Genomic DNA, 26,952 nt, shown 5'->3' on the forward strand with positions numbered 1-26,952 from the left:
TTTTGATGATTATAACTGACAACTAATGAAAGTCCCAAATTCAGTATCTCGGAAAATTAGAATATCAATTAAGACCAATGCAAAAAAAGGATTTTTAGAAATGTTGGCCAACTGAAAGGTATGAACATGAAAAGTATGAGCATGTACAGCACTCAATATTTAGTTGGGGCTCCTTTGGCCTGGATTACTGCAGCAATGTGGCGTGGCATGGAGTCGATCAGTCTGTGGCACTGCTCAGGTGTTATGAGAGCCCATGTTGCTCTGATAGTGGCCTTCAGCTCTTCTGAATTGTTGGGTCTGGCGTATTGCATCTTCCTCTTCACAATACCCCATAGATTTTCTATGGGGTTAAGGTCAGGCGAGTTTGCTGGCCAATCAAGAACAGGGATACCATGGTCCTTAAACCAGGTACTGGTAGTTTTGGCACTTTGCAGGTGCCAGGTCCTGTTGGAAAATGAAATCTGCATCTCCATAAAGTTCGGCAGCAGCAGGAAGCATGAAGTGCTCTAAAACTTCCTGGTAGATGGCTGTGTTGACCTTGGACCTCAGAAAACACAATGGACCAACACCAGCAGATGACATGGCACCCCAAACCATCACTGACTGTGGAAACTTTACACTGGACCTCAAGCAATGTGGATTCTGTGCCTCTCCTCTCTTCCTCCAGACTTTGGGACCTTGATATCCAAAGGAAATGCAAAATTTACTTTCATCAGTGAACATAACTTTGGACCACTCAGCAGCAGTCCAGTGCTTTTTGTCTTTAGGCGAAACGCTTCTGACGCTGTCTCTTGTTCAAGAGTGGCTTGACACAAGGAATGCGACAGCTGAAACCCATGTCTTGCATACGTCTGTGCGTGGTGGTTCTTGAAGCACTGACTCCAGCTGCAGTCCACTCTTTGTGAATCTCCCCCACAGTTTTGAATGGGTTTTGTTTCACAATCCTCTCCAGGGTGCGGTTATCCCTATTGCTTGTACACTTTTTTCTACCACATCTTGTCCTTCCCTTCACCTCTCTATTAATGTGCTTGGACACAGAGCTCTGTGAACAGCCAGCCTCTTTAGCAAAGACCTTTAGTGTCTTGCCCTCCTTGTGCAAGGTGTCAATGGTCGTCTTTTGGACAACTGTCAAGTCAGCAGTCTTCCCCATGATTGTGTAGCCTACAGAACTGGACTGAGAGACCATTTAAAGGCTTTTGCAGGTGTTTTGAGTTAATTAGCTGATTAGAGTGTGGCACCAGGTGTCTTCAATATTGAACCTTTTCACAATATTCTAATTTTCCGAGATACTGAATTTGGGACTTTCATTAGTTGTCAGTTATAATCATCAAAATTAAAAGAAATAAACATTTGAAATACATCAGTCTGTGTGTAATGAATGAATCTAATATACAAGTTTCACTTTTTGAATGGAATTACTGAAATAAATCAACTTTGTCATGATATTCTAATTTTATGACCGGCACCTGTATATTAATCCATACCAGTTTTTTCAATTAAAAATCAATGCTCCCGTGGACATCTGTAGATAGTAAGAAGAAGTGTATTCTGAACAAAAAGCAATAATCAAGTTAATCTGGAGCAAGAAACATAGTTGTTATTAGCTAAGCAAAATAGTGCTCATAGAACTTCATACTCCCCTGCTGTTTGTAAACTCTCTTATGTTCTTACAAATGCACTCCTATTTTGTCCAAATCCATTTTTAGATCACTGAGTACAGGTTTCCAATCAAACTGAAAAAGATGTCTTCTTCCAGCACAGTGGAGTGTCTGACCAGATATTCCCTAAAATGTTTCAATTTCCATATGTGTGAAATGCTCAAAGGTTGTACTTGCCTGGCATCTAACAATGGGAAGGGTATCTTAAAAGGATCCTTAAGTGCAGTATGATACAGTGATCTTCACATGTTGAACAAAGTATTTACAGTAGAAAGATTAATTTGCCAAATGAATCTGATGCAGAAGAATTTTTTGTCAGTTTCCCTAATGCTCGTCAGTAGATGTGCATGGGTATACACATGTGTGCAGAGTGGAGTGCCTTTTTCACTATTGTTCTGCAAAAAAATATTTTTCTGTGTATTAAACTAAAGTATAAGACAAATAATCCCTTAAGAGGTATGTTTGTTCTGTGTAAAAACAGTGTTTTGATGAAGTCTCTCATTAGAAATCTTAGATATTCTTATAATGACCCTAGCAAGAACTACACAAGTTCCTCACCAATGAAGTGTGTAATAATTTGCCAGGTAGCGGAAAAGCCAGTGAGGCTGCATTTAGGCTAGCTGCAGAACTCTGGCTTCAAAGATGCAAGGATCCACTAGATGTGGTTCCTAATGACTGACTGTTCCTGGACCAGATTTGTAATTCTGGGCAGAACTGGATGAGAGACTGCCAAAGGTGACATGAAATCACCTCCTCATTAGAATAGGTGGACCTTGGAGCTAATAGGATTGGTATTGACAAACACTGAAAAAAAAGGAAAATAAATGGCCAGAACTGTGGTGAGAGTGTGTTTTAGGAAAAGTTGTCAAGTATTGGAGAGTCTGCAGGAGAACTGGAGTACCTGTAAAAAAAATTGTGCTTTTTTGTTTTATTTTGCCATAAAACCTTAGGTTTTGGAATAGTTTGGCTTCCTTGATCTTTTTGTTTTTTTGCTCTTTATTTTGCCTTATACAATTTCTCGTATTAGGAATTTGTTAGTTTTCACATACCCTTTGGGGTCAGAGTGCAGGGTCAGCCATTATACAGCACCCCTGGAGCAATTGAAGGTTAAGGGCCTTGCTCAAGGGCCCAGCAGAGTAGGATCTCTTTTGGCAATGACGGGGATTCGAATCGGCAACCTTTGGGATACCAGCACAGATCCTTAACCTCAGAGCCACCAGTCTGCCATAACTGTAGTTTAAGATACAGATAGCATAGAGAAGAAGTTGACACCATACGTGATTCATACAATGCAGGCATCCACCTTAATGAAAGAAACTTTGGATTGGCAGTGAGTTTTTTTTTTTTTTTTTAAGGAAAGATCACATGGAATCTCAATATACAGTATTTTACTGTAAATATAGTTTTATAGGTATATATTTATTGCTGAAAGTAATAGCTTTGCTGTTTTGTCATTGGTGTATTTTCATAATGGAAAAATATACATAATCACTACCATCATTGATACGCCTTAACCATCATCTTCAGCATGGTGCACAGCTTACAGTGTGCAATTAGTTAATGCAGAGCCATTAGAGAGATGGTCTTCTAATGACTTTAATTTGAAACCATTTGAGAGAAATTCCTATAATGAGATAATGAGATTCTTTAGTTAGTTAATTTGAATAGCAATTCAATTTATATTTATTTACTTTAAAGAATGTATAAGGTTTTGGTTTATTTGTTTTGGTATAATTATGTCACAGAGTTGTAGTATAATAAATTAAATTTTTGCTAGTTTCTGAATGGTGGCGTAATTTCACTTTTTTCAGCATGGTTTCCATGCATTAAATGGCTAATGTAATTGAAGCTTCCAAGTTAAAATATATTATTTATTAGTAACTTATTATTAATTAGTAATCTATTAGTATTAATAATTATTTATTCATGACACTATGTGAAGCATGTTTATTTTCCACTTATGTAATTAAGGTATGTTCATGCCTCACATTTATCTCATGGGTTTCTGCTATGTATGCCTGACATTCATGTATGCCTGACTTTCAAAGAGGTAAAATTTGAAATTAGAATTTTGACTTTCTTCATTAGTGACATGACTTGGATGTACGTTATATTCATTGTTTCTTTGTGTGTATTGTATGGTGTTTCTCTACACATCATATGTTTTGTTCTGCAGATATTTTCAAGGTACTATAAATGGCACAGTACTGTGACCCTTTAGCATGTTTGTCACTGCACCCTTTCATTAAAGTGCTCCTTTTGACATTCTTTTGTCCTGTTCGCTTTTTTTTTAATTTTATTGATTTTATTGTAATCATTCCATACAAATAGATCAATTTTTACAAAAAATAGGATTGAAAACAAATCAACCCCCACCCCTGAGAAAGAGAGCATGGCCAACAGAGTAAAACTTAAATCTAGTAAAAATAAGTAAATCGATGAGTTTAATAAGCGGATAAAGATAAATGGAGAAGATAAAGAAATGGGAAGAGAATCTGCTTCCTCAGTGCTTTAAGAGCTTAATCTAAAATGTTATTGATTAGATCCTGCCAGGTTTTGAAAAAGTTCTGCACAGATCCTCTAAGTGACAATTTGTTTTTTTCCCATTTCAAATAGTATAAAACATCAGTTACCCACTGACTTAAAAGAGGAGAGTTAGGATTCTTCCAGTTGAGCAAGTTAAGTTTCCGTGCCTATAGTGTAGTGTAGTAAAAGCAATCACAGTTTGTTTGTCCTCCTCCACTTTAAGCCCATCTGGGAGAACACCAAACACAGCTGTTAATGAGTGTTTTGATTTGGGAAAATGGTTCAAGGGGTTCTTTAGAATAAGTGGGCAAAAATCAGAGAGAAGAGGTCCGATACTTCAATAAAATTTACTTATTCAATTATAACATATAAATACATATGAATAGTATAATGCTGTAACAATAGGTTATAGAAATAAATATATATGCTTAAAGAGACAAACTTATACTTACAATAACATACATACAGTAACATACATCAAAAGACCGAGAGCCATCATCCTAGACCAGTAGACTGAGGGAGCCCGCATGTCAGTCTCGTCAGAGGATCAACCCCGTGTGCCTTTTATCAGATACCGGGCTGTGTGCGCCTTACCCCACGGTTGAGCGTCCAAAGAAACTGAGGGCGGAACCTTCCCTTATATACTAATTAGGTGTCCTTGCCCAAAAGCGGCCTGCGTGGAAGCAGTGTATGCAGAAGTGATCAGTTTCAGCATACCCCCTCCTTCCACGGGACACGGCGCTATTTTTCTTCTACTCGGCCTTGAGACTAGTGCCTGATACCAGAAGACACAGTAATATGCTTACATGTGAAAAAAGCCTCTCGAAGTGAAAAACAACTCCTGACATAGCCTTGGCTGTATCTTTAGAACATTCCCGGCTGTTTTTCCCAAAACATTAGTCTCTGTAGCTGATTCTGCGTTGAAGCGACCAACGCCCATCTGCTCTCCTGATTCCCCCTTCCTCTCTTTATTTCACCTTTGCTTTTTACAGAGAAAAATCCTTCCATTACAATGGGTTAGGAGGGAGTGTGACACCAAGGCTGTCTGATAGGCATTTCAAGATTTTGGTCCAGAATGATGTTAATTATGATTGCAGGCCCTGATCACTTTTTTGCACTCCCAGTGTAACACACTGGTGTTTTAGGTTTTTTTTTATATTTTTCTTGTGTGTTTTAGTGCCATGCCTCAAATAACAGTTATACAGTAGTTTACTATGAATGTGTGGTTACTTTTAGAATGAGTGCAACCTGCCCTAAATGGAGGGGAAGATCATTTCTTAATCATACCTGCACTACAATAGAGCTCGGCACTTTATAGAATTGTTTAAAAAATCTTGGTAATTGTTTTTCATAAATTATGGCATATCTGTATTCTTTATAAATTAAATCATTAGTAAGGTCACCTTCCAGAAGCCACAATACAGGAAAGGCACTACAAGCACATTTTCCTGAGTGCTGTATTACTATCAGCTGTTTACTTACTTACTTACTTACTTTGACTCAGATGGACAGTTTTTCACTGATATTGATGATGCTAGTCACTTCAGAAAATGGATGTTCATAAACCATTGCAGGAGATGAAGGCTAAGGTGATATCCCGAAAGACATACTCTGCATTTTTCTTATATGTCTCTTAAAATAATGTATTTTGGAAATGCAGCCTTATCTTGAGCATTACCAATATTATAGCAGTGCTTAGTAAAGTATATGCCCTCATAACTTGGTTACAGAAATGTTAATGGTAAGTGCCCATAACATTAATAAGCAGCAGCAGCAATTATTAGCTTTGATCAGTTAATTAAGGAGGCAAAGACTTCCAGTGCATGGATGTACAGTATGTGGCTACTTTACTTTGAACATCATTCATTATGTTTTTTTTTTTGTTTTGTCTTCCTGTATCTTTGAGAATGTTCTCATAATTTATGTTCTCACTAGTGAGCCTATGCAGATGAAAAACTGAAAAAAACTTGCCTGTTTTTCTGATCTTCACAGCCTAAATAAAGCATCCACATCAGCATGCTGTATTTTTCCACTGCATTTGTCTTTTTCTGTTCTTTTGTAGATGTTGAGAGTTGTATGCGTTCTGAAATATATTTTATCAACAGGTTTACTTTGTCATTTCTTCATAATTCCTTTCCTCTTTAATTCTGATTTATAAGTATCATTAAAATTACTGATGTGCATTTATTTATAGGAGGAACGGTGGAGCATTCATTTATTAGGTAACAAAGTCATGTCATCCTTCTGTACACACAAAGAGCGACAGCCCTAGAAGTCTTTGTATTTGTGCAAATAGAGTGTAGAATGTATTTTTTCAAGTAATGTCTTGAAATTTGTTGTTATTTGTTTTTCCTTTCTGTAGTAGTTGTTTAAGAATACTTGGATGCAAAGGTAATATCCACACTGAAGTTACAAATGGATGGCAGTTAAATTTATATAAAATTGTATACCATTAGTTAGTCTTAAAATGTTGCATTTATTATTTATTTATTTACTAGCCAACCCACAGCGTAGCATACACCGCATAATCAGGCCGCTTTTTAAATGATTTTTAAGCACAGAGGAAAAAATAAACATTTGAAAAATCCGTAATTTAATAAACCACCAAGAAAAGTAACATTGCAACAATGCACGCTACGAACCAACATACAATTGTCCGTGACTGAAAACCAGAGGAGCGCCGTCACGCTTTCTCCTTCCAAAGCGAAGGACGGGGCTGAATGGCGCTCGTTCAGTACGCACTGCCCGCTTATGTGCCCGCCCCCAACTCCATACCTGAGTCGCTTTCGTCTGTGTACAGTTCACACGCACCTGTGAGTCACGTTGACTGTTAATTTTCCAAACACCGCCTCAGTCGGTTTCCACGTTGATTTTTCATTGTTCTTTGCGGTTCCGGCTACTTTTCTTTTATATATAATCCACCAAGTCACCCGACCATGGGGGTCTTTACAAAGGGCAGGGACGTAATCAGTTCCGAGCGTATGACCCGCACGTACTGGGAATTTCTCGTTCGTGGGGAACAATTGGAAGCCACGGCCTCCCCGCGCCGGGTAGACACATGTTGATCCATTCAGTTTAGCGCGTGTGCAGTACCGGACATACAAGTGCATCACAGACCTGTTAATGCTCAATCTCACGTGGCTGAAAGCCACTTGTCCCTCTAAGAATTTGGACGCCCACCGCTGTTGGGTCGTGTAACTATTTAGCAGGCGGGAGTCTCGTTCGTTTTCGGAAATAACCAGTCAAATCGCTCCACCAACTAAGAACTGCCATGCACCACCACCCACAGAATCGAGAAAGAGCTATCAATCTGTCAATCCTGTCCGTGTCCGGGTGAGGTTTCCTGCGTTGAGTCAAATGAAGCGAAAGACTCCACACCTGGTGGTGCACTTCCGTCAATTCCTTTAAGGTTTCCATGCTCCTCCATGAACCCAAAGACTTTGGTTACCCGGTTGGCTGCCCGGCGGGTCATGGGAATGACGCCGCCGGATCGCCTGTTCCTGGGCCTGCATTGGTGAAGCAGGTGAGACGGTAATGAAACAGAGGCACAGGGCTTAATTGTTTTTAAAGACTGCTTCCTTCATTGGGTTTTAACCAAATGCACGGAACGAACCAACACACAATCGTCCATGCGGCGCTCAGGGTAGAACGGGAGGAGAGGAGAAGGACATCCACTCTGCTCCTTCCGTCATGCTAGTCTGCTGGTTTCTCGTTCAGTATACACTGCCTGCTCATGTGCCCACCTCCAACTCGTCACTCGAGTCTTTGTACAGTCCAGATGCACCTGTGACTCACTATAGACTTTTCATTGCTCTGTGCGGTTTTGGCTGCCTTTCTATATATAATCCACCAAGACACCCGACCACGGTGGGAGGGGGGGGGTGTACAAAGTGCAGGAGTATCTAAGAAGATGCATGTTTGTCGCGGATGCGAATTGCTGTATGTAGCGTGTAAAACAGTTTGCTAAAGTGCACGCGGTTGTGCATTGTAACCGAAAACTTGTTGTTTAAAGACTGCTCACTTCATTGTGTTTTAACCTCAGTTGTAAAGGAACGTTTTAAGGATCCCATGGGATACCCCTCGCAAACAGTTTTACACACGCATATGGCGATTCACCTCCGAGAAACATGCCTCTATTAACAGTCAGCGTGGGTCGGAGCTGCATGTGACCTCTACGACAGACGAATATAAATGACGTGGTTTTTCTGTGTCGTCGCGTCCGAGTTGGTGGGCGTGGCTCTGTGAGTTATCGTCGTATCCAATGGTCTTGGAGTTGGTGGGCGTGGCTCCTTCCTGCGTGCGCCATAGGTGTCTCACTTGTCGGCGGCTTAGTGAATCGACGCCCCTTCCGGCGTGTTTTCCATGGTTGTCTTGCCTTAGTGAATTATATATATAGATTTTTAAGATGGCAGGGGTCTTTTCAGCTAAACAGCCACACAGATTTAGCCTGCAGTTTCGACTGTACCAGCATTTACCATAGTCGTCAGGCAAATGTAGAAAGGAGTGCTATTGGAAAAAAAATGAAACTATATTTGCATCAGGGAGACAGCTGCAATTCTGTTAGTTTGATTCAGTATGTACATTTTGTTAGAGTTATGGTTCCCTGTGTTTTCTGTTATATTATTCTTTGTTTTTTATGTGTTTATATAATTTCCATTGGGTGTGCATATTATATGTTTTTTGTGTCCGAAGTTTTTAAATGTTCTGCCATTCCTTGTGTTTTGTGGGTGGAACTCAAGGAAGTGGGGCCACCCTCACATCACTTCTCGGGGGTCCTCCCACTACCTTTAAATTGTGGTCAGCAAGAGGGTCCAAGCAGTGGATCATTAAGAGTTGATTGAGTATTGTTTTCTTTATATATTTTTTGGTTCCAGATTTTTCACTTATATTATTGAATTTTGCTTGTGGATTTCATATTGGGATTTGTTTGCTTTGAGTTGCCTTTTTGGCAAACCATTTTTGAAAATTTTTTGCCCAGCTATTCTAGTTTTGTTTGGTTTTCTTTCTAATTTTTGTTAATAAATTCTCAGTTTATAAAGATACTTTGTTTTTGATGGTCTTACAGTTACTCTCTCCCTTGTAAGGCATTTTTGATATAAATATACAACAATGATTTCAGTGTTGATCAGCAGCCTTCCCAGTCCTCAGAACTGAAACCAGCAGGATGTGATAGAACAGAAGACATGCAGCTTGAATTTGCAGTTGACAAATCAGAAGAAATTTCATTCTTTTTCACATATTTTGCAATGGCTTTGTTTTATTGGAAATGAAATTTCAGCATGTTAATCTAATGAAGCATGTGGTTGGTACAATTTAGTTGGAGGCAAGATAAGGGGATGCTATAATTGTCAAAGTGACACAAATGACCCACACACAGATGTAAAACGTGGTTGGATTTTTATCAGCTACTCTCTTTTTGCCTAATTTGATTATATACATACACAACCCCAATTCCAAAAGAATTGGGATGCTGTGTAAAATGTAAATAAAAATAAAATGCAGTGATTTGCAAATTTCATAAACTCATATTTTGTCACAACAGAACAAAGAAAAATAATCAAATGTTTAAACTGAGGAAATGTTCCATTTTAAGAAAATAATAAAGTCATTTTGAATTTAATGGCAGCAACACGTCTCAAAAAACAGAACCATGTTTAACACCCCTTCTTCTTTTAACAACAGTCCGTAAACATCTGGGAATTGTGGACACCCGTTGCCAGACTTTTGGGAGTGGAATGTTGTCCATTCTTGTCCTATATAGGGTTCTAACTTCTCACTGGGCCTCCTTTGTCATATTTTTCATTTCCTGATGCGCCAAATATTTTCAAATGGTGAAAGGGCTGAACTGTAGGCAAGCCAGTTCAGTACTCGGACTCTTCTACTTTGAAGCCATGCTTTTGTAATAGATGCAATATTTGTGATATACCTGTATATACCTTTCAGCATTGACGGTGCCCTTCCAGATGTGCAAGCTGCCAATTCCATAGACACTAAAGCACCCCCATACCATCAGAGATGCACGCTTTTCAACTGAGTGCTGATAACAAGCCGGTTAGCCCCTCTGCTTTTTAGTTTTAAGGATGTGGTATCCATGTTTTCCAAAAAGAATGTCAAATTTTGATTCATTTGACTGCAGAACAGTTATCCATTTTTCCTCAGCCCATTTTACATGAGCTTTGGCCCAGAGAAGACAGCAGCATTTCTGGATCATGTTCACATATGGCTTCTTCTTTGCATGACAGACCTTTAACCTGCGTTTGTGGATAGCACGGATGTTCACAGACATTGATTTCTGGAAGTATTCCTGAGCCCTTGTAGTGATTTTGATGACAAAATCATGCCTGTTTTTAATGCAAAGCTGCATGAGGGCCCGAAGAATACATTTTTGGCATTGTTCTTTGCGCACAGAGATTTCTCCAGATTCTGAATTTTTTGATGATATTACATACTGTAGATGATGAGATATTCAAAGTCTTCACAATTTTATGCTGAGGAACATTATTCTGAAATTGTTCCAAAATTTTTAGATGCATATTTTTCAGATTTGTAAACCTCTTTTCTTCGGAGAAACTCTGCCTCTCTAAGATGCTCTTTTTATATCCAATCATGTTACTGACCTGTTGACCGTCAACCTAATTAGTTGCAAAGTGTTCTTCCAGCTGTTTCTGTTTAGTACCATTTACTTTTTCAGCCTTTTGTTGCCCCCGTCCCAACTTTTTTGAGACATATTCAATTCAAAATGAGCTCATTTTGAAATACTAAACTGTCTTAATTTCAACATTTGATATGTTTCTATGTTCTATTGTGAATAAAATATGGGTTTATAAGTTGTGCAAGTCATTGCATTCTGTGTTTACAAACTATTTTTGGGGTTGTATATGTATCATTTTAATCAAATAATTATTAAACAATGTCTCCAAGTACTTTCGCTGTGAAAGTAAGTAGAATCTTGCTTAAATGTAATCTAGTGATGCATACACAGGTTGTTTAGAAGATTCCTCATTAAAGATAAGTTTGTAGGTAAGTTATAGGTATTTCTTCAAGAAAGAAATTTCTGTTGATTTGAAACAATAACATGTAAATATTCATTAATTTGGATGAACTTTCTTTGTGTCTTGTCCAGAAATCATTTAAATGACTGACAGCTCTATTTAACTGTATATACAGTGTCTGCTCTAGTTATATTGGTAATGTGAATTAATGCCCACATCCCTAATTTGACTAGTTAGTGCTAAATAGACCAGTGTTTTTTCACAGAAAATGATAATTTGTTTTAATATTTTTTTCCATTCAGATTATCTATTTAATCAATTATAATTCCCACACCCATCGCCCAAATGTGAACAGGCATCTTGTTTTTTCTAAAGGCCCCTGACAGTGATATGTTGGCTGCATAAATGTATCCTCTTATCAAAAAGGTGCTCTCCTTCCTTTCTATTTTAGTGATCTTTGGCATTTCCAAAAATCTCATTCTTTGTTGGAGCTGCAGAGTTGGTCATCAGATAAGGTCAGGAATGTATTTCAGCCATTAGTGAGTGTTTGTCTGGGTTTTCAAACTAGAAATTGATATTAATTTGTTCCTTTGGAAAGGTCATTGTTTGAACTTTAAGCCCGTTACTTGCAGGGTTAATGCTCACATCCCTGATATAATGTCCTTAGATTTAGATGGCTGTTTAAACCTGCACAAGCCAATCATTCACTGCAGCCTAAGATTCAATTTCAAATAGATCTACATTATAACAAATTGCCATTCTGTCTGACATAATGAGTAGTGCAAGTGCTCATTCTGTATATATTAGACAGAAAATGAGGGATTATATGCATTTTTGTTTCTGTTTTGTTAATAGCTGGGTACATACGCAGTCAAACAAGGAAAGTGTAAAATCCTTTGGAGAAAGGAGGAAACTGTGGTAAATTCATACAAAGAACACACAGGAAGCCAATAAATAAACTGAAGTCCACATTCTATAAAATTGTAATGGTGCAAGCCACAATGCCTTGATAAGTGAAGGAGTAAAAAAAATTTGCACATTGAGATACCTAGCCTTGGGTTAAAGGTTGCACCTTTAAGCACAGTGCTCCTGAGACTGGTGCCTTTGTTCCTCCATTGTGCTCTTGTGTAATGTCATACAGAAGGAGTTCTTGCAGAAAAATTGTTACTCTACTGTATTATCATTAATTGTGCAAAAGAATAAAAATTAATTCCTGGTATTGCCATTTTTTATTTCAGGTCCAGAGGGATTGGGTTTCAGTATCACATCTCGTGATGTTCCAGTTGGTGGGTCTGCACCAATTTTTGTAAAAAATATTCTTCCCAGAGGAGCTGCAATTCAAGATGGTCGACTGAAAGCAGGGGACAGGCTTTTAGAGGTAAAAACAGAGTATTAATATTATAATATTCATTGAAGGTTTTTGATAATAACCTGAAGTTATTCTCACCATACTGAACACAAATTCCTACCACAAAGAAGCATTTTCGGTAAAGGGGACCCTTCAGAATGTGGCATTCCACTTCATAAGTACATTTTTCACTTACTAAATCTGCAGATTATCTATTGTTTCTTCTCTTTTGTACAAATATCCATCTGTCTCTACTTGGTTTTAAATCTTATCATTACTTAAGCACAAATTATACTTCTGAATATTCCATCTTGAAATTCAGCAGCTGTCTATCATAGACTGCTGTTTTTGTAATTCATTTAGTTATTTAGTGCAGGTGTAGGCTGGATTGCTCCCGATAGAGCAGTTGAATCCTGCTATATTCTGCCTTATGGTTCTTGAGCATTGTAATGCTGCCACTTATCTGGTATCTGCCATGCAGAACATTACACTTCCTCTGGCATAACACATTTCATTATTGAAGGTGAGAAACCTGATCATCGGCAGCTGGTATATCAAAACCTAGGAGCAAATGTGAATTAAAAGTGTGTAAACAAGAATGCCACAACACACGTTCTGAAAATTAATTCGATGTAGGGTGAGACCCTGATAATGCATCAATAGTAGACATAATTGGCAAACAGTTGTGCAAATAATTTTTAAGCATTTCAAAAGACTTGAGCTCTGCTTGAAACTTGTGCTAATATCTCTGTGAGACGGGGATGTACGCTTCACCAAGCTGCCTGCAGCATAGCATATTATGAGTTCTGATCAAATTAAAAATGTGTTATGGTCACTTAAATCAACAACTTTACCAGATTAGTATGAAGGTGGGGGATATCCATCCATCCATTATCCAACCCGCTATATCCTAACTAAAGGGTCACGGGGGTCTGCTGGAGCTAATCCCAGCAAGGCAGGAAACAAACCCCAGGCAGGGCACCAACCCACTGCAGGGCGCGCACACACACACACACACACACACACACACACACCCACACACCAAGCACACACTAGGAACAATTTAGAATTGCCAATACACCTAACCTACATTCTTTGGACTATGGGAGGAAACCAGAGCACCCGGAGGAAACCCACGCAGACAAGGGGAGAACATGCAAACTCCACGCAGGGAGGACCAGGGAAGCAAACCCGGGTCTCCTAACTGTGAGGTGGCAGTGCTACCACTGTACTACCGTGCCGCCCCGGTGGGGGGGATATATGATTTATTTTTGAAACGTAGTTTAAACATCCAATCTCATAATACAGTACTTTTAGGAAAAGCTACAGAGCCCTTACCTATGATATGTAGCAGAATGTTACTATGTTTGTATTAATTCAATTAAAAAATATATTTTGTTTGTATAGATGCTTTAAGTAGAGTACTGTTAACCCCTACTGTCTTCATCCGTATTCTACTACCTCAGACTTAGTATCTACGTTGTGTTAAATGTATTTTGCATTGGCTGACTGTTTTGCTTAAACGTTTTAAAGTATCAGTGCCTACAAGTTCTGTTTTCTGTATTAATTTTACAACATAGCTTTAACACTAGAATCCCTGAAGCCTACGAAAAAATCGTAATCCCTGGCCACCTTACATTCTCTTACACCTCCTCATCAGCGTCTTTGTTTTGCAAATGTGTCGCTCTGCACCTGCAGCAGGCAGCCTGCTCACTCATCCCCCCCACGGAGGCAGCTGAAGTCAACTCAGATGCTGAAGTCTCTTTATCTGTCATTGAGATGTTTGGAATTGTATAGGGTGATTACTGTATCATTATTTGGAATACATACATTTCTCGTGTGTTCCGTGTCTACAATGATCAGGATAAATGTAGGATGACAGAAAATGCGAAGCAAGAAATTTTGAACACATAACTAAAACTGAAACTTTTTGCACGTTATAGCATAAATGCAACTCGAAAAACTAACATTGCTAGATCTTTGGGGAGTGTGAATGCAACTGAAAGAATAAAAATGAATAATAATAATAAAAAAAAAAAGTTAACCTTTATAAGTGCCATAAATTTACACTGGCTATAGTACAGGCTCAAATCAAATGTATGTTTTTATTCTATAATAGTAACAATAAGAGCAGCTCACTACTCAAAACGGTAAATGCAGGAAGGACCCAGAATCAAACTCGACACCTTTTGATTATGAGACAGCACTTCTTACCTTGCACCAGCCAAGCGGACATGTTAGTATTGTGTGCTAACCAAATTTCTTTTTCATCGGTTATATTCTTGAATAAAAGTGCACTTGTTTTGTTATACTTGTACCTTTTGTGAAAGTGTTTATTTGATACAGTATTTGGACATCAGTCTTCACACATCATATACTTCATATCAACATTTTGTCATTAGTACTATAACATGCAAAAATTTTCTGTTTTAGTTGCGTGTTCAGCATTTCTCGTCTTGCATTTCCTGTCATCCTACATTTACCCATATCGTTGTAGACACAGAACACACATGAAATGCATGTGTTCCAAATAAAGATATATTATTTACCCAATACAATTCCAGATCTACCTCACACCCACATAAACAGATTTGAGCTGGGTGAACCTTTTGTCCGACTGCAGCTGTGTAGATGGGGGATGGGATTGCAGGCTGCTTGCTGCCAGTGCTGATCGACACATTTGCAAAACAAAGACGCTGATGAGGAGGTGCGAAGGAATTTAAGGTGACCCTGGACGATGACGTTTTTCGTTGGTTTCAGGGATTCTAGTGTTAATGGCAAATCAGAAGCATTTAGTTTAATAAACACTAACATAATGAAAAAACAAAAAACAATTATTTAATTATATAATTATTGCGTAAATATTGTTTTGTCATTATATGTCTCTGACAAGGTTTTCTTTCCTTTCCCTGTAATCTGACATGAATTTCAGAGGTCTAGGCATCAGTTTTGTGCTTAAACACAATGAGTAAACACCTTTGTTTGCAACATATCCTAATGTATCTGTCCGTGAGGTTGTTTTCTGCTTTCCACATTTGGCTGATGTAGTAGTCTACAGCAACCTGCAACAATGAATCTCTTCTAAAATGTGGTTCTTTTTCAACAACAACAACATTTATTTATATATATTATTTATTTAGTGTTAAGTCATGGTGTTTACAGTTTAGTTTTTTCTTTTGATATCTATGAGTAAGAAATTAATATTTAGTCCCCAGAGAAATTGCTTGCTAAAAGCATGACATTTTCATAAAGAATGCTATCTCTGATTGATTTTTTTATTGTTTTATACTTTGATGTTAATGTTCATGATGGATGTGTGTAATATTTTAGTTAACTTGATCCTTTTTCTTAACATTAAGGTAAATGGTGTTGACCTGAATGGTAAAACACAGGAGGAAGCTGTTGCTCTATTAAGAGGTACAAAGATGGGAGGAACTGTCAATTTGATAATTCTTCGACAGGAGGAAGCATTTTTACCACGGGAATTGGTAAGTTTATTCTTGTGTTAGAATTGTTCTAAGGTTTATACTGATTTTTCATAATATTGGATCAGAATATCTTTTTTGCAATATTATACTACTTTGGTACTTGGTTTCGTATCCGAATTACTATCAAGCTGTTGGGAGATTGCACTAATCACTTGTCAGACACCTGGGAAGACAGAAGGCACAACAAGTTCTTTAAACAAATGGTGTTTCCTGTAATTAATTTTATGATTCAGCAGTTGCAGTATCTAGTCAGGCAAGAAGCCCTCCAGCCACGATCATATGGTGATGTTCTGCCATTTTGATGAAAGTGCAGGAATTAGGTTGCTTCATTTGATTTTACCGGTGCAGTTCTTGAAAGGCTGTTAAAAAAATCTTTCACTAGGAAGCTTCATGATATGATTATAAACAGTTGTCCTATTTTGTACTTTAAATGGATCCGTAGATTGGATAGATGGATGAAGAAAGCAATTTATTGGTTCCTAGGGGGAAGTTGGGCTTTTTACAGAATCTCAATAAATAAATAAATAATATTAAATTATAATAAACAACAATCCCTCCCTCAATACACTCCAAAATGACAAAAAGGAAAGGAAAAGAAACTAAAAGAATCAAAAAATTTCTAACTTGACTAAAGATAAATTAGCAGTCACAGACAAAGTGATGCATTATAAAGGTGTGTTGCCTTTAGTATAAAGGAGCCCCAGTAGCCTTTCTTGACACACTTCTTCTGAATAATTTTAGTATGAAAGTGCCTAAAAATAGTGTGTCAGAGCAAGTATTAGTCATCATTTTTCTGAACAGGTTAATCTTAAAAAAAAATTTGCCTACATATACCCACATCTTTATATTAATATGGAGTGAATCAGAAATTCGCGTCACTGGATAAGTATAAAGATAGTTATCAGAAGGCAAGATTTGGCCACCTGCCAATGGAGAAGAGGAAAATAAAGTCTTCAGCTGCTGGTTAAGAAAAAAGAAACAATTAAGGATTTTGGATCTTACAAAGTAAATTCATTAAAATTTAAGGCAAAACAAGTCTGCTCAAATAGCAGCACTAATTAAGTCAGTGGGAGGAACAAAAAGCTGCAGCTATTGATGCCTTCCTGGAGCTGAGTTTGGGACTTCTGACTTAAGGTTAACAGAAATACTGTATGGCCTCAAAATTTTAAAAAATGTCAAATGCAATGCTTGGTTTTTTTTTTTCTTCTAATGAGGCTCCAGAGTTTAAGATCAAGATCTAATTCAATCAGTCCTGACTAGAAGTATAATTCCAGATAGGAGTGTGCAAAATCAATTGTCTACAATAATATCTTAATTGTTGTTTTAATGATACTGGGTTGAAATTATCGAGTATGTTACTCACTGTGAAGTTTACAAGCTTCTCATTCATTTGTTATAGTATGTTGGACTTCAAGATGATGAAGGCATTATTTGTTTTGATATACAGTAATATAAAATTTTCCCTTTTATACTCAGAAAATTAGCAGCTAAGGGAAGGAAGGTATTAAATAATAAGTGTAGATCGGAGAAATATCATATCCTTTAGACATTGTTTGGGAGTGTGTGATGAGCTTTTTTTATATTGAAGGTGAAATTTCTTTTAAGTTTCATCTGCTTTTTACCTGCTCTGAAAGATCTTGAGACTAAAAGTCTTCCTAAATCATATTTCATGTTCTGCTTTTTGTTTATTATATTTTGTCACAGTTCCATACAAATGTACTTATACATTTTCCTGCAGTAAGAACTGTTATGGAATTTATTTTTTGAAAGAATTCTTGCACATTTGTATTTTTAAGCATTTGTATATCTCGTGTACAGTATTTGCACTTCATATGTAATAGAGGGAACGAAACAGCAAAGAATTCACACTTAGGTAAAATTGCACAAATAAAAACTTAGTTACAGCGTTTGTAGATGAGGGATGACAATCTTTACTTGGGAAAGGGAAGCTGTTTTATTGACTTACAAGTGATTTCTACATTTTGGGTGTATATTCAATTGGTTACAGTTTAGTCTCAATTTTATTTTATTATTATACATCATCCATCTCAATCGATCTCCGTGTATCACTTTAATACAAGGTTGACAGATTCAAAATGAATACACATTTTACAAAAGTGTATCTTAAAAAGCTCAGTTCTTCTTGCCTGTTTTCTGTAGCCAACACAGCCAACACAGGGCGCAAGGCAGGAAAAAAACCTCGGCCCGGGCGCCAGCCCACCACAGCGGTGTAAATGTGTACAGTAATATTTTTTGGAGTACGTGAGGCTACTGCAGTGGCAGACTGTACAGCCAGTTTCTAGACTACAATTCAATAGACTTGAACAAGGGTGCGATGCAGCCTGAAAATATTTCACCAAATAGCTTTGAACACACACACACACACATCCCTATTTAGTCATGTGATATCTACATATTAGGAAAGACAGAGCGAGAGTATAAGACAATTGTATCCCTCATCTTCTTACAACATATGAGAAGAGACTATGAACTAGGCTGATTTTAGTTTTTTTTAATTCTTTTCCTTCTTTCTTATATTTTACTACTAGTCCAATAAAATTGAATGAATATAATGTGAGGTTCTTCTGTGTCACGTGGTGTATCTAGGAATAGTAAATATTAGAATTATTAGATTGATTAACTAGAATTACAGTCATTCACTTTCCATTGCTATTTTTTCTTTTTATGTTACACTTGAGCCAGTTCCCTTCAGAGACCTTATACTGTGTACTGTGGATTTCTGAATCCTGGTAGAAAATGTCTAGATATCTGTTTGATGTCTCTTTAAAAAATGGAGCAAACAGATACTAAACCATATATCTGTTGTACATTTTGTGTGTATCTTTTTACATTTTTTTTAGGCCATAATAAAGTGTACAAGTACATAGATAGTGTCCCTTATAATTATACTCCAAGTTTTTAAAATAAATTATAATTTAGATATTCTATATTATTTTGTCACTTTACTTAATATGAAAAAATAATTATAGAAAAATTACATTCATAGCCTTCAGCATAGTGCAAGGAATATTACTTAGTGTAATTACAGGTAATCATATAAACTAAATTCCGAGGAGGGAGATCTTTTCTATTCATGTCTGATGCACACTGCTTATGAGGGATTCATTTTTCTAAAAATGGAAAATGCAATTATTATTAAAGAGGGGATTAAATTTCTTGTACTGAGAATGGCTGCCTTCACAATGCTGTATATGTTTTGCTAATTATATTAAATGTCTATGGCTTATCAGTTGTAACTGGTCAATATTAATTCCCATAAATTTAACAAGTTGGTTTTGTCTTCAGTGTTACTTGATAATTTCTATCTAAGTGCTAAATGTTAATTTAGAAGAAATTGCAATTAGTCAAAAGAAATAAATGGCTCGAAAGAGGTCAAATGTCTTTAAAGTAATTCTGGAAATTATATTTATTTCTGCTGACAGTTAGATGGATGACTTTGTTCATTTAGCTCTAAAGTGTCCTATTTCATCTTTTTCAGACTTCAGAACCAGATCAGATGCAAAACCCCAGAGAATCATCGGTAAGATGTTGACTCTGCCGCTTAGGCAGAATAGAAAAGCATTAGAATTTGATTTTGAAATCAAACATCTGCCTGCTTTTTACACTTTATTATCTCTGAAAACATTTTTTGGCCTCTTTATGTATGTTTACAAGTGTTTAAGTTTCACTTATTGCTAATGTGTTGTATTTATGTATTTATTTTGCAATAACATAATCAGCTCAGAGTATTTTAATAATAGTGTAGCAAAAGGGCGTCCGTTTAGTGCTGCGCTGTCTACCAGCTCTTCAGTCATCAGTGTTAAATTTTGAAGTATACACTGTGACTAATTCCAATTTTTTTCTGATGTATTTTGACCATAAAATATTGTTTTCAATTGATTATTAATTTTCCATTATAGCTCAACGATTCAAAGTAAGCTGATGAATTATTTTCTGAGTTGTTTTTTGTATCTTTTTCCAGATATAATTAATGTTTGCTTCAATATTAAGACAGCATTTTATGAAACAGATAGATGAAAATGTAAAGCAAGCACATGTCATTTATTTTTTTACCTGTTAATCAAACAATTCTTAAGGGTTTGGAACGGTTTTCATGAGAATAGGCCACTTAACCCAACACCTACAAATTTTCAAAATTATATCAAGTCCACATTTAAAGGCCCAAAAATACGTACTATCCACCACACTACTTGGTAATTTATTCTATGTGTCTTTGCCGTTTAAATGTTCAATGCCATGCTCTTGATGATGCTACCAAAGGTTCTGGACCCATTTTACCTGAATTGGATAAACAGTCATAGAAAATTAGCAGATGTATGGATGAATACATTTCTTTAGCAAGGTGTAATAATCTGTTGATTTAGAATATCAGACATTTATAATACAACTCTTACAAACTTCTTGTGCTTACTCAACGGCATTAGCGCAGGCTAACCAGCTGCCTGCACAATCTTAACCACAAAGTGCAACAAAGTTCATCTTTGTTATCTCAAACTTAATCCTGTGAACTGTTCTGTGTACACAAGAAGTGAATAGTCAGCTGCGCAGTATCTGTATAGTTTGGTAACTTTCGTGCTACCATTTCTTCCTGTATCTGTTAATCCAAAATCACAAATAAGTAGCGTACCTTTTACTGAGACTTTACATGCTAGAAGATGTCAGTGCCAAAATCGTGGCGCTAATAAACACTCTGTCTATGACAGGCCAGGTGCATTTACACAGATGGATGGTTGCTTTTTTATGTTCCTGCTGCTGTATGTATCTAAATTTCCCCATGGGGGTCAATAAAGTTTATCTAAAATAATCTAATCTAATGTACTTGCACTGTCACAATATTCAACAAGTTATGAGTGTCATTTTATACAGTTTCACAACTGTACTAGAGAATGTGTAATAGGGCTAGTTTCTGGCAAACATTAATCTTGTGCTTTGTGTATATTAATGGTTGAAGAAAATGTACAGGTAATTTTTATCATGTTAAAAAACAACTTTCCATATAGTTATTATGCGTATGGATTTTAATATTACATATTATAAACTTTCCATATTCTATTTTTTGTATTTAAATATACTGCATGTTTTTGGATTATAGGCCAAATTCTAATTGTGCCTGACATGAGTCATCCCCCACTTCCACCTTAATAAAGGGACAAGTGTCCATTTGTATGCTTGTGTAACTGTGTGTCCGTCCAGTTGCTATGTCTTCTTAATATGCCATTTGGCTTCTTGGAATGAAAAATGCTATTTTTTTTCCTACGGCTGCATTACAAAATACATTTCAATAATTATTGCACTGCAAGTGTTAAAAGAGAGTTAAGTTTTAGATTGGCAGATATCATCTTTCCATCTACCTTAATAAAAAGACAACTGTCAGTGTGTATCTGTGTGTACATCTGGATGCTTGGGTTAGGTGGAAAAATTTTAAATAGACAAAACATGTAGGAGAAGGGTAAAAAAAAAATGAAAATAAAAATACCAAATAAAGGCCTATAAATAGGAAAGTTGGTCTTATATGCCAGCAACAACACCATGCTAGCAACTTTAATAATAATAATAATACATTTTATTTATATAGCGCCTTTCCCATGCTCAAGGCACTTACAGAATGTAAGAAAGAATGGCAGGGTATACAATATATAGCATTGTACAAACCAAATAAATAAATAAAGAAGATCAAGACAGTCAATTCAGAGAAAAGCCTAACAGACAACACAATTGATGGCCTAGCACACACACACAGGTTACATGAGCATCTTGACAGAGAGGTAAACTGAGAGAAGGGTAATAAAGTCAAGTAGAGCTAAAAGCCTTCCTGAACAGATGAGTTTTGAGTTGTTTTTTTTAAAGAATTCATGGAGTCAGCTGATCTAATTAATTTCGGTAGGGCATTCCAGAGTCTGGGCGCTATACAGCTGAAGGCCCTGTCACTCATGGAGTGAAGATTAGTGTGGGGCACAAGATTTCCAGAATCAGAGGACCTTAGTGGGCGGGCAGGCACATAGTGATGGAGAAGGTCGCTGATGTAGTTTGGTGCGAGGTTATTTAAGGCTTTATAGGTTATTAGTAGAATTTTATATTCGATTCTGTAAGACACAGGGAGCCAGTGAAGACGGAGCAGGATGGGTGTGATGTGCTCGCTGCTGCTGGTTTGAGTAAGGACTCCTGCAGCAGAGTTTTGAATCAACTGGAGCTGTAATATAAGATTAGAAGGGGCACCTGCCAGCAGCGAGGTACAATAATCGATGCAGGATGTGATAAAAGCATGGACAAGTTTCTCAGCATTAGAAAAGGAGAGGAAGGAGTGAACACTGGATATGTTATGGAGGTGAAAGTAAGAAAGTTTCTTAATGTAATTTATGTGGGAGGAATCAAAAATGACACCAAGATTCTTTGCAGTAGAGGCAGGTCTGATGAGTTCACCTCCAAGATGGACTTTGTTGCACCTGTGCAGACCACATCAACAAGGTTTATTGCTGAAATGTTAATGACTGTTATCTTTTGAAAAATAACAATAAATTGATGTGCATGTCGGTAAACCAAAGTCCTGACATGTCTAGGGTAGAGTTGATAAATTTGGCCAGTGCAGTAGCAACCACTACTGTATTTTACTAGCAGGAGTGTTCAGTTCAACGAGTAATGCAGAGTGGAAGCGTTGAAAATCGATGTCTCTATCTGAAGAGGAATAAGCCGCCAGAAGGATAGAGGATCGGGTGTGTATTATTACACCAGACCAACTGGACAGCCATTTTTGAAATTAGAAACACGAGGCCTGTGTATGTTGGGTGCTTAGATTTTAACCCATCTTCAAAGGGTAGCACAGATAGTATTTTATAATTTGTCCATCCAGTTTGATAGGAAATATGCTGAAGTCATTAGTTTTTATTTGCTTTTGAAACTATTGTAAATTTAGAAATTGTAAACTAAGTCTGATCTGTTGCAACCCTCCTGTGTCAAACCCCACAAAATTTTTCCAATTCCACACTCTCTAGTCACTTTTTAAGGAAAATGTACAGTCAGTCATCGAGTGTGAATGAGTCACAGCTGTGCTTTCTCACATATTTAATTAGGTTTCCAAGCCAACACAGATTTTTGTTTTCTATTATTGTTTTATTATTGACTCAGCCTACTCAGCTTGATGGTTATCCTCTTCATCTCTGAGGCTCCATTACTCTTGGCATTCGAAATAAATCATTTAATACATTCAGTTAGTATTGTTGAGGATGTCATCCTTTAATATTCTGAAAGTCAAAGCTACTACTTTTTTATGAAGAGAAATCTCTTGTCAGATACCTCTTGTTTCCAAAGTATTTTTTTGGTATTCTTTTGAATTATATGTGACACAAACATGATTTGTGATGTTAAGACTTTAAGGAAATTATTATTTGAAGAAACTATATCATTAATATTTTTTTAAACAATAAGCACAGTCTCGTCTTTATACCTTAACAGGGAAACAGAGTAAAAATTATTCAGTAATTTGTGCATGTTTACCCTGCCCCCGCTTATCTTGGGTTCACAAGAATAAAAAACATGTCACATTTAGGTTTCAGTTTCTTAAATTTTTAGATAGATAGATAGATAGATACTTTATTAATCCCAAGGGGAAATTCATTTATACCCCATTACTCGGATGAGACAATTACTGAAAGGGTGGAATGCACTCTGCTCTAAAACTCTCTCTTTGCACGCTTTCTGCCAGTATGTGTACCCATGGTTCCTACAGTATAATGTGATACACAGCGCACAGCAGTGAGTTTCAGTTGGCAGTCTGCTGTCATACTAAATGCCTTTAAATGACCCTAATTAGTCTATGAATTTCCACCTGCTAAAGGCCTGTTAGCAGTTTGGGCTAATTGGAGCCTGAACAAGCTCAGCTAGGTTGGTTACCTTTTAAAAGGGGCAACTAAAGGTGACAAAAACAGCAGCAAATGGGAGAGAGCTGGAAGAAGCAGAGCAAGGGAAAGCCAATACATACAGTTTGCAAAGTACCATTTTGGATGTGAAATCATTCAAGTGCTTCCTTAACAAATGAGTGGCATCAGTCAGGGGGCCCCAGAAATTATTTGAAATTTTGAGGAATGGGAGGCCTTTGAGAGATGCCAGAACCACCAAAGATTACATACGTCATGTGAAATGTTTTCTTCCACAAGTGGAATATTTTGACTCACTTTTTTAGGTATTGCCTTTTCAGGGCACAACTAAAGCAATGAAATTGTTTACAACATAATTGAAGTAGTATATTTTAAATCACAGTAGAATAAATCCAGAGTGAAGAGTGCAATTCAGGAGTGCAATTTTTCTGAACAGAGTAGGTTATTTCACTGCACGATTGTGAGAGACTTAACCTTTCTCCCTAATGGCAACACATAATTTTTACATAAATAAACTACTTTTTCACATTGGTGTTGGTGAACTTTTTTGTTCAATAAATCAAATGGGCATTTAAAAACTATGTAATTTGTTTACTAAGGTGGTCTTTTGTATTATACTAAATTTGTTTAAAGATCAGAAACAATTGAACGTTATAAATAAGCAAAGAGAGAGACAACAAGCAAGGGGCAAGAACTTCTTTATGGTACTTTGTATACAGTATACTGATATTACTTGGTGTGAGTACTTTGTGGATTGAATTAAAGAAAGTTAATACCATTTCGACTGTATATTTTACACCTCCATCCTCTTCATTATATTGTCTATTATGTTTTATAGAAGTATGCTTTGGGCTTTCAAATGGATAAAAAACACAGTGATATTTCCAGACATTTTTATTTATGAACTTAAAAAGCTTTCAACAAAATTTGTTGTTATAAACAAACAAGTTCAAATCACTTCAATTTATTAAAATTAAATAAACTCTCAAGTAATGTTTAAAATGTTAAATCAAATTATATGTATGTTTCTGGTAATTGATATTTAAGCTATTAAAAGCTAATGGAGTTTTTGCACTTCCTTTTATCTGCCTGGAGCAGTGTCTTTTTAATTGTCTGATTCATTCAGTTCCTAATATCTCTAAGCCGTGCGTATTCCTTTTTGCCATTTTAAAAGTGTCAGAATCTGTAGCAGCGCTGGAAGTGCAGGGTCATCTGTAGATCAATTCTTATTGTTTCAGAAGTGAGGTAAATATTAGGCAGGCTTTATCCTGGCCATGGAGCCAATAATGAGTAGCTGCTTCTGAAAATGCAAACCGGACATGAAACTGTTTACTAGAGAAGGGAAACTTGGTGAGTACCAGAGTTATTAGTATGTTTTTGTAACTCATCTATCTACGTTTCCTAATGTACATATGGTGAAAGTCTTTCCCAAATTCTAAAGAGAATGCAAATTACACAGCCTGCCTTTAGGGATTTCTTACATATATACTTTTTAATGTGTTTAATGTAACCACCAGGATTAAAGATGAACAATCCAGCAGTTTCAGAAACAAAACATAGTTACATAGAATTTGCTTTTGGAAACCTTATAATTTTAGGTTCTGAAAATGCTCTACCTCAACCCAGTCTCTTAAATAAAGGTCATGTTTCTTGGGTTCTGATTTATGAACCAATTATTCCAATTGCACAAGATTTATTCTTCATATGCCTATGCGCTGATTAGCATTGCTGCCCCACAGCTTCTGTAATTTAAATTTGAATTTAATATGGTCACTTTCGGTGTAAAACTTTCACCCCCTCCAAGTGTTCAGATTGGTTTTCTCCCGGGTCTGTGGTTTTCCAGTCTCAAAGATGTTTGTGTTAAGTTGACTGCCAAGTCTGCTTCAGAGTGTGTCCTGCAGTACCTTGAGGTTCAGTTCAAATCAGGGTCATGCTTTGCACTTGACGCTGCTATTATAAGGTCTAACTCTTCATACCCCAGTAATGGAATGAAGGAAAAAAAAGAGAGGCTGATTTCTTGTATTAGATGAAGTTATAATGTAGGTTTGAGGTTTCATTCTGATCTCAGGGATACAGTTCTGATGAGTTTATACCTCTCAGTGTTTATGTACCTTTTTGGTGCTTTTGTAGTCTTTCACTTATTTATAAGGAGTTTTGAGGTTTGTCCTAAAGCAGAACTGTTGCGCAGCATTTTGCATTGCTCTAGGATGGACCTCTAGATCTTTTCAGACAAAGGTTAAAATTAGCCAAAATGAATCCTCTGGGAATCTGAAGCAAATTATTAAAAAAAAAAAAAAAGATAAAGTTCTTAGTATTTATTTTGAGGCTGAAAGCAGAACAGGTGTGCTTCTGGACTAAAATTAATAAACTTGTGATCCCACTTCTATAATTGAGGAAAAAGGAGTAAAACTTGTATGTAAATGTTATTTAATATTTAGGCACAAGTGGAACATGTTTAAAACTTTTAAATGTTTACATCTAAGCGCATAAGACCCTGGGGTGGAGGCAGTTATCTGTATATAATATATTGTCTAAAATATGCATGCTTACTAAGTAAATGGATATGTACAGGATATACTTGGAAACTTATTCTTTATGATCCAGCACCAAGTGGTTTAAAGTGATTTATATGGTTTCCTATATAAAAATCAGTATGGAATGGTCCATAGAGTACTTCAATGTAAATAATACTTCATCTCAGAAATGTCTCAGGCGAATCAATAGGCCTGGACCCATAACTAAACAAAGAGATAGATAGGTAGATAGATAGATACTTTATTAATCCCAAGGGGAAATTCACATAAAGCACACTGTGAAGATCCCAGTTAAATTGAACAATTTCTACAGCAGTTATCATTGGAAACGGGTCAAACAGTTTAAAGGATGTGGGGATTTGTACTGGGACAAACTGGACTAAAACAATTGGCTCAGAGCCTTAAACATGACAAACATGATGCAACTTGTCACTGACCAGATTGTTTTTAAAAAATAAAGTTTGGACATATGTCTCAGCATTCAAGGTAATTATCTTGAAAATGGCTTATTGTA

General features: G+C 36.7%; 1 protein-coding gene across 5 annotated transcripts in view; it reads left to right on the top strand.

The window, feature by feature from the left end:
- Positions 1 to 26,952, top strand: part of pard3aa (par-3 family cell polarity regulator alpha, a) — a 900,153-nt gene that overhangs the window by 452,720 nt on the left and 420,481 nt on the right. For all 5 annotated transcript variants that reach the window (XM_039753567.1, XM_039753563.1, XM_039753564.1 and 2 more), the window contains 3 exons: positions 12,415 to 12,554; positions 15,884 to 16,012; positions 19,512 to 19,553. In XM_039753567.1, the coding sequence (XP_039609501.1) occupies positions 12,415 to 12,554; positions 15,884 to 16,012; positions 19,512 to 19,553 (311 nt within the window). The remainder of the gene's footprint in view (positions 1 to 12,414; positions 12,555 to 15,883; positions 16,013 to 19,511; positions 19,554 to 26,952) is intronic.

Source organism: Polypterus senegalus, chromosome 5, assembly GCF_016835505.1.
Source record: "Polypterus senegalus isolate Bchr_013 chromosome 5, ASM1683550v1, whole genome shotgun sequence".
NCBI lineage: Eukaryota > Metazoa > Chordata > Cladistia > Polypteriformes > Polypteridae > Polypterus > Polypterus senegalus.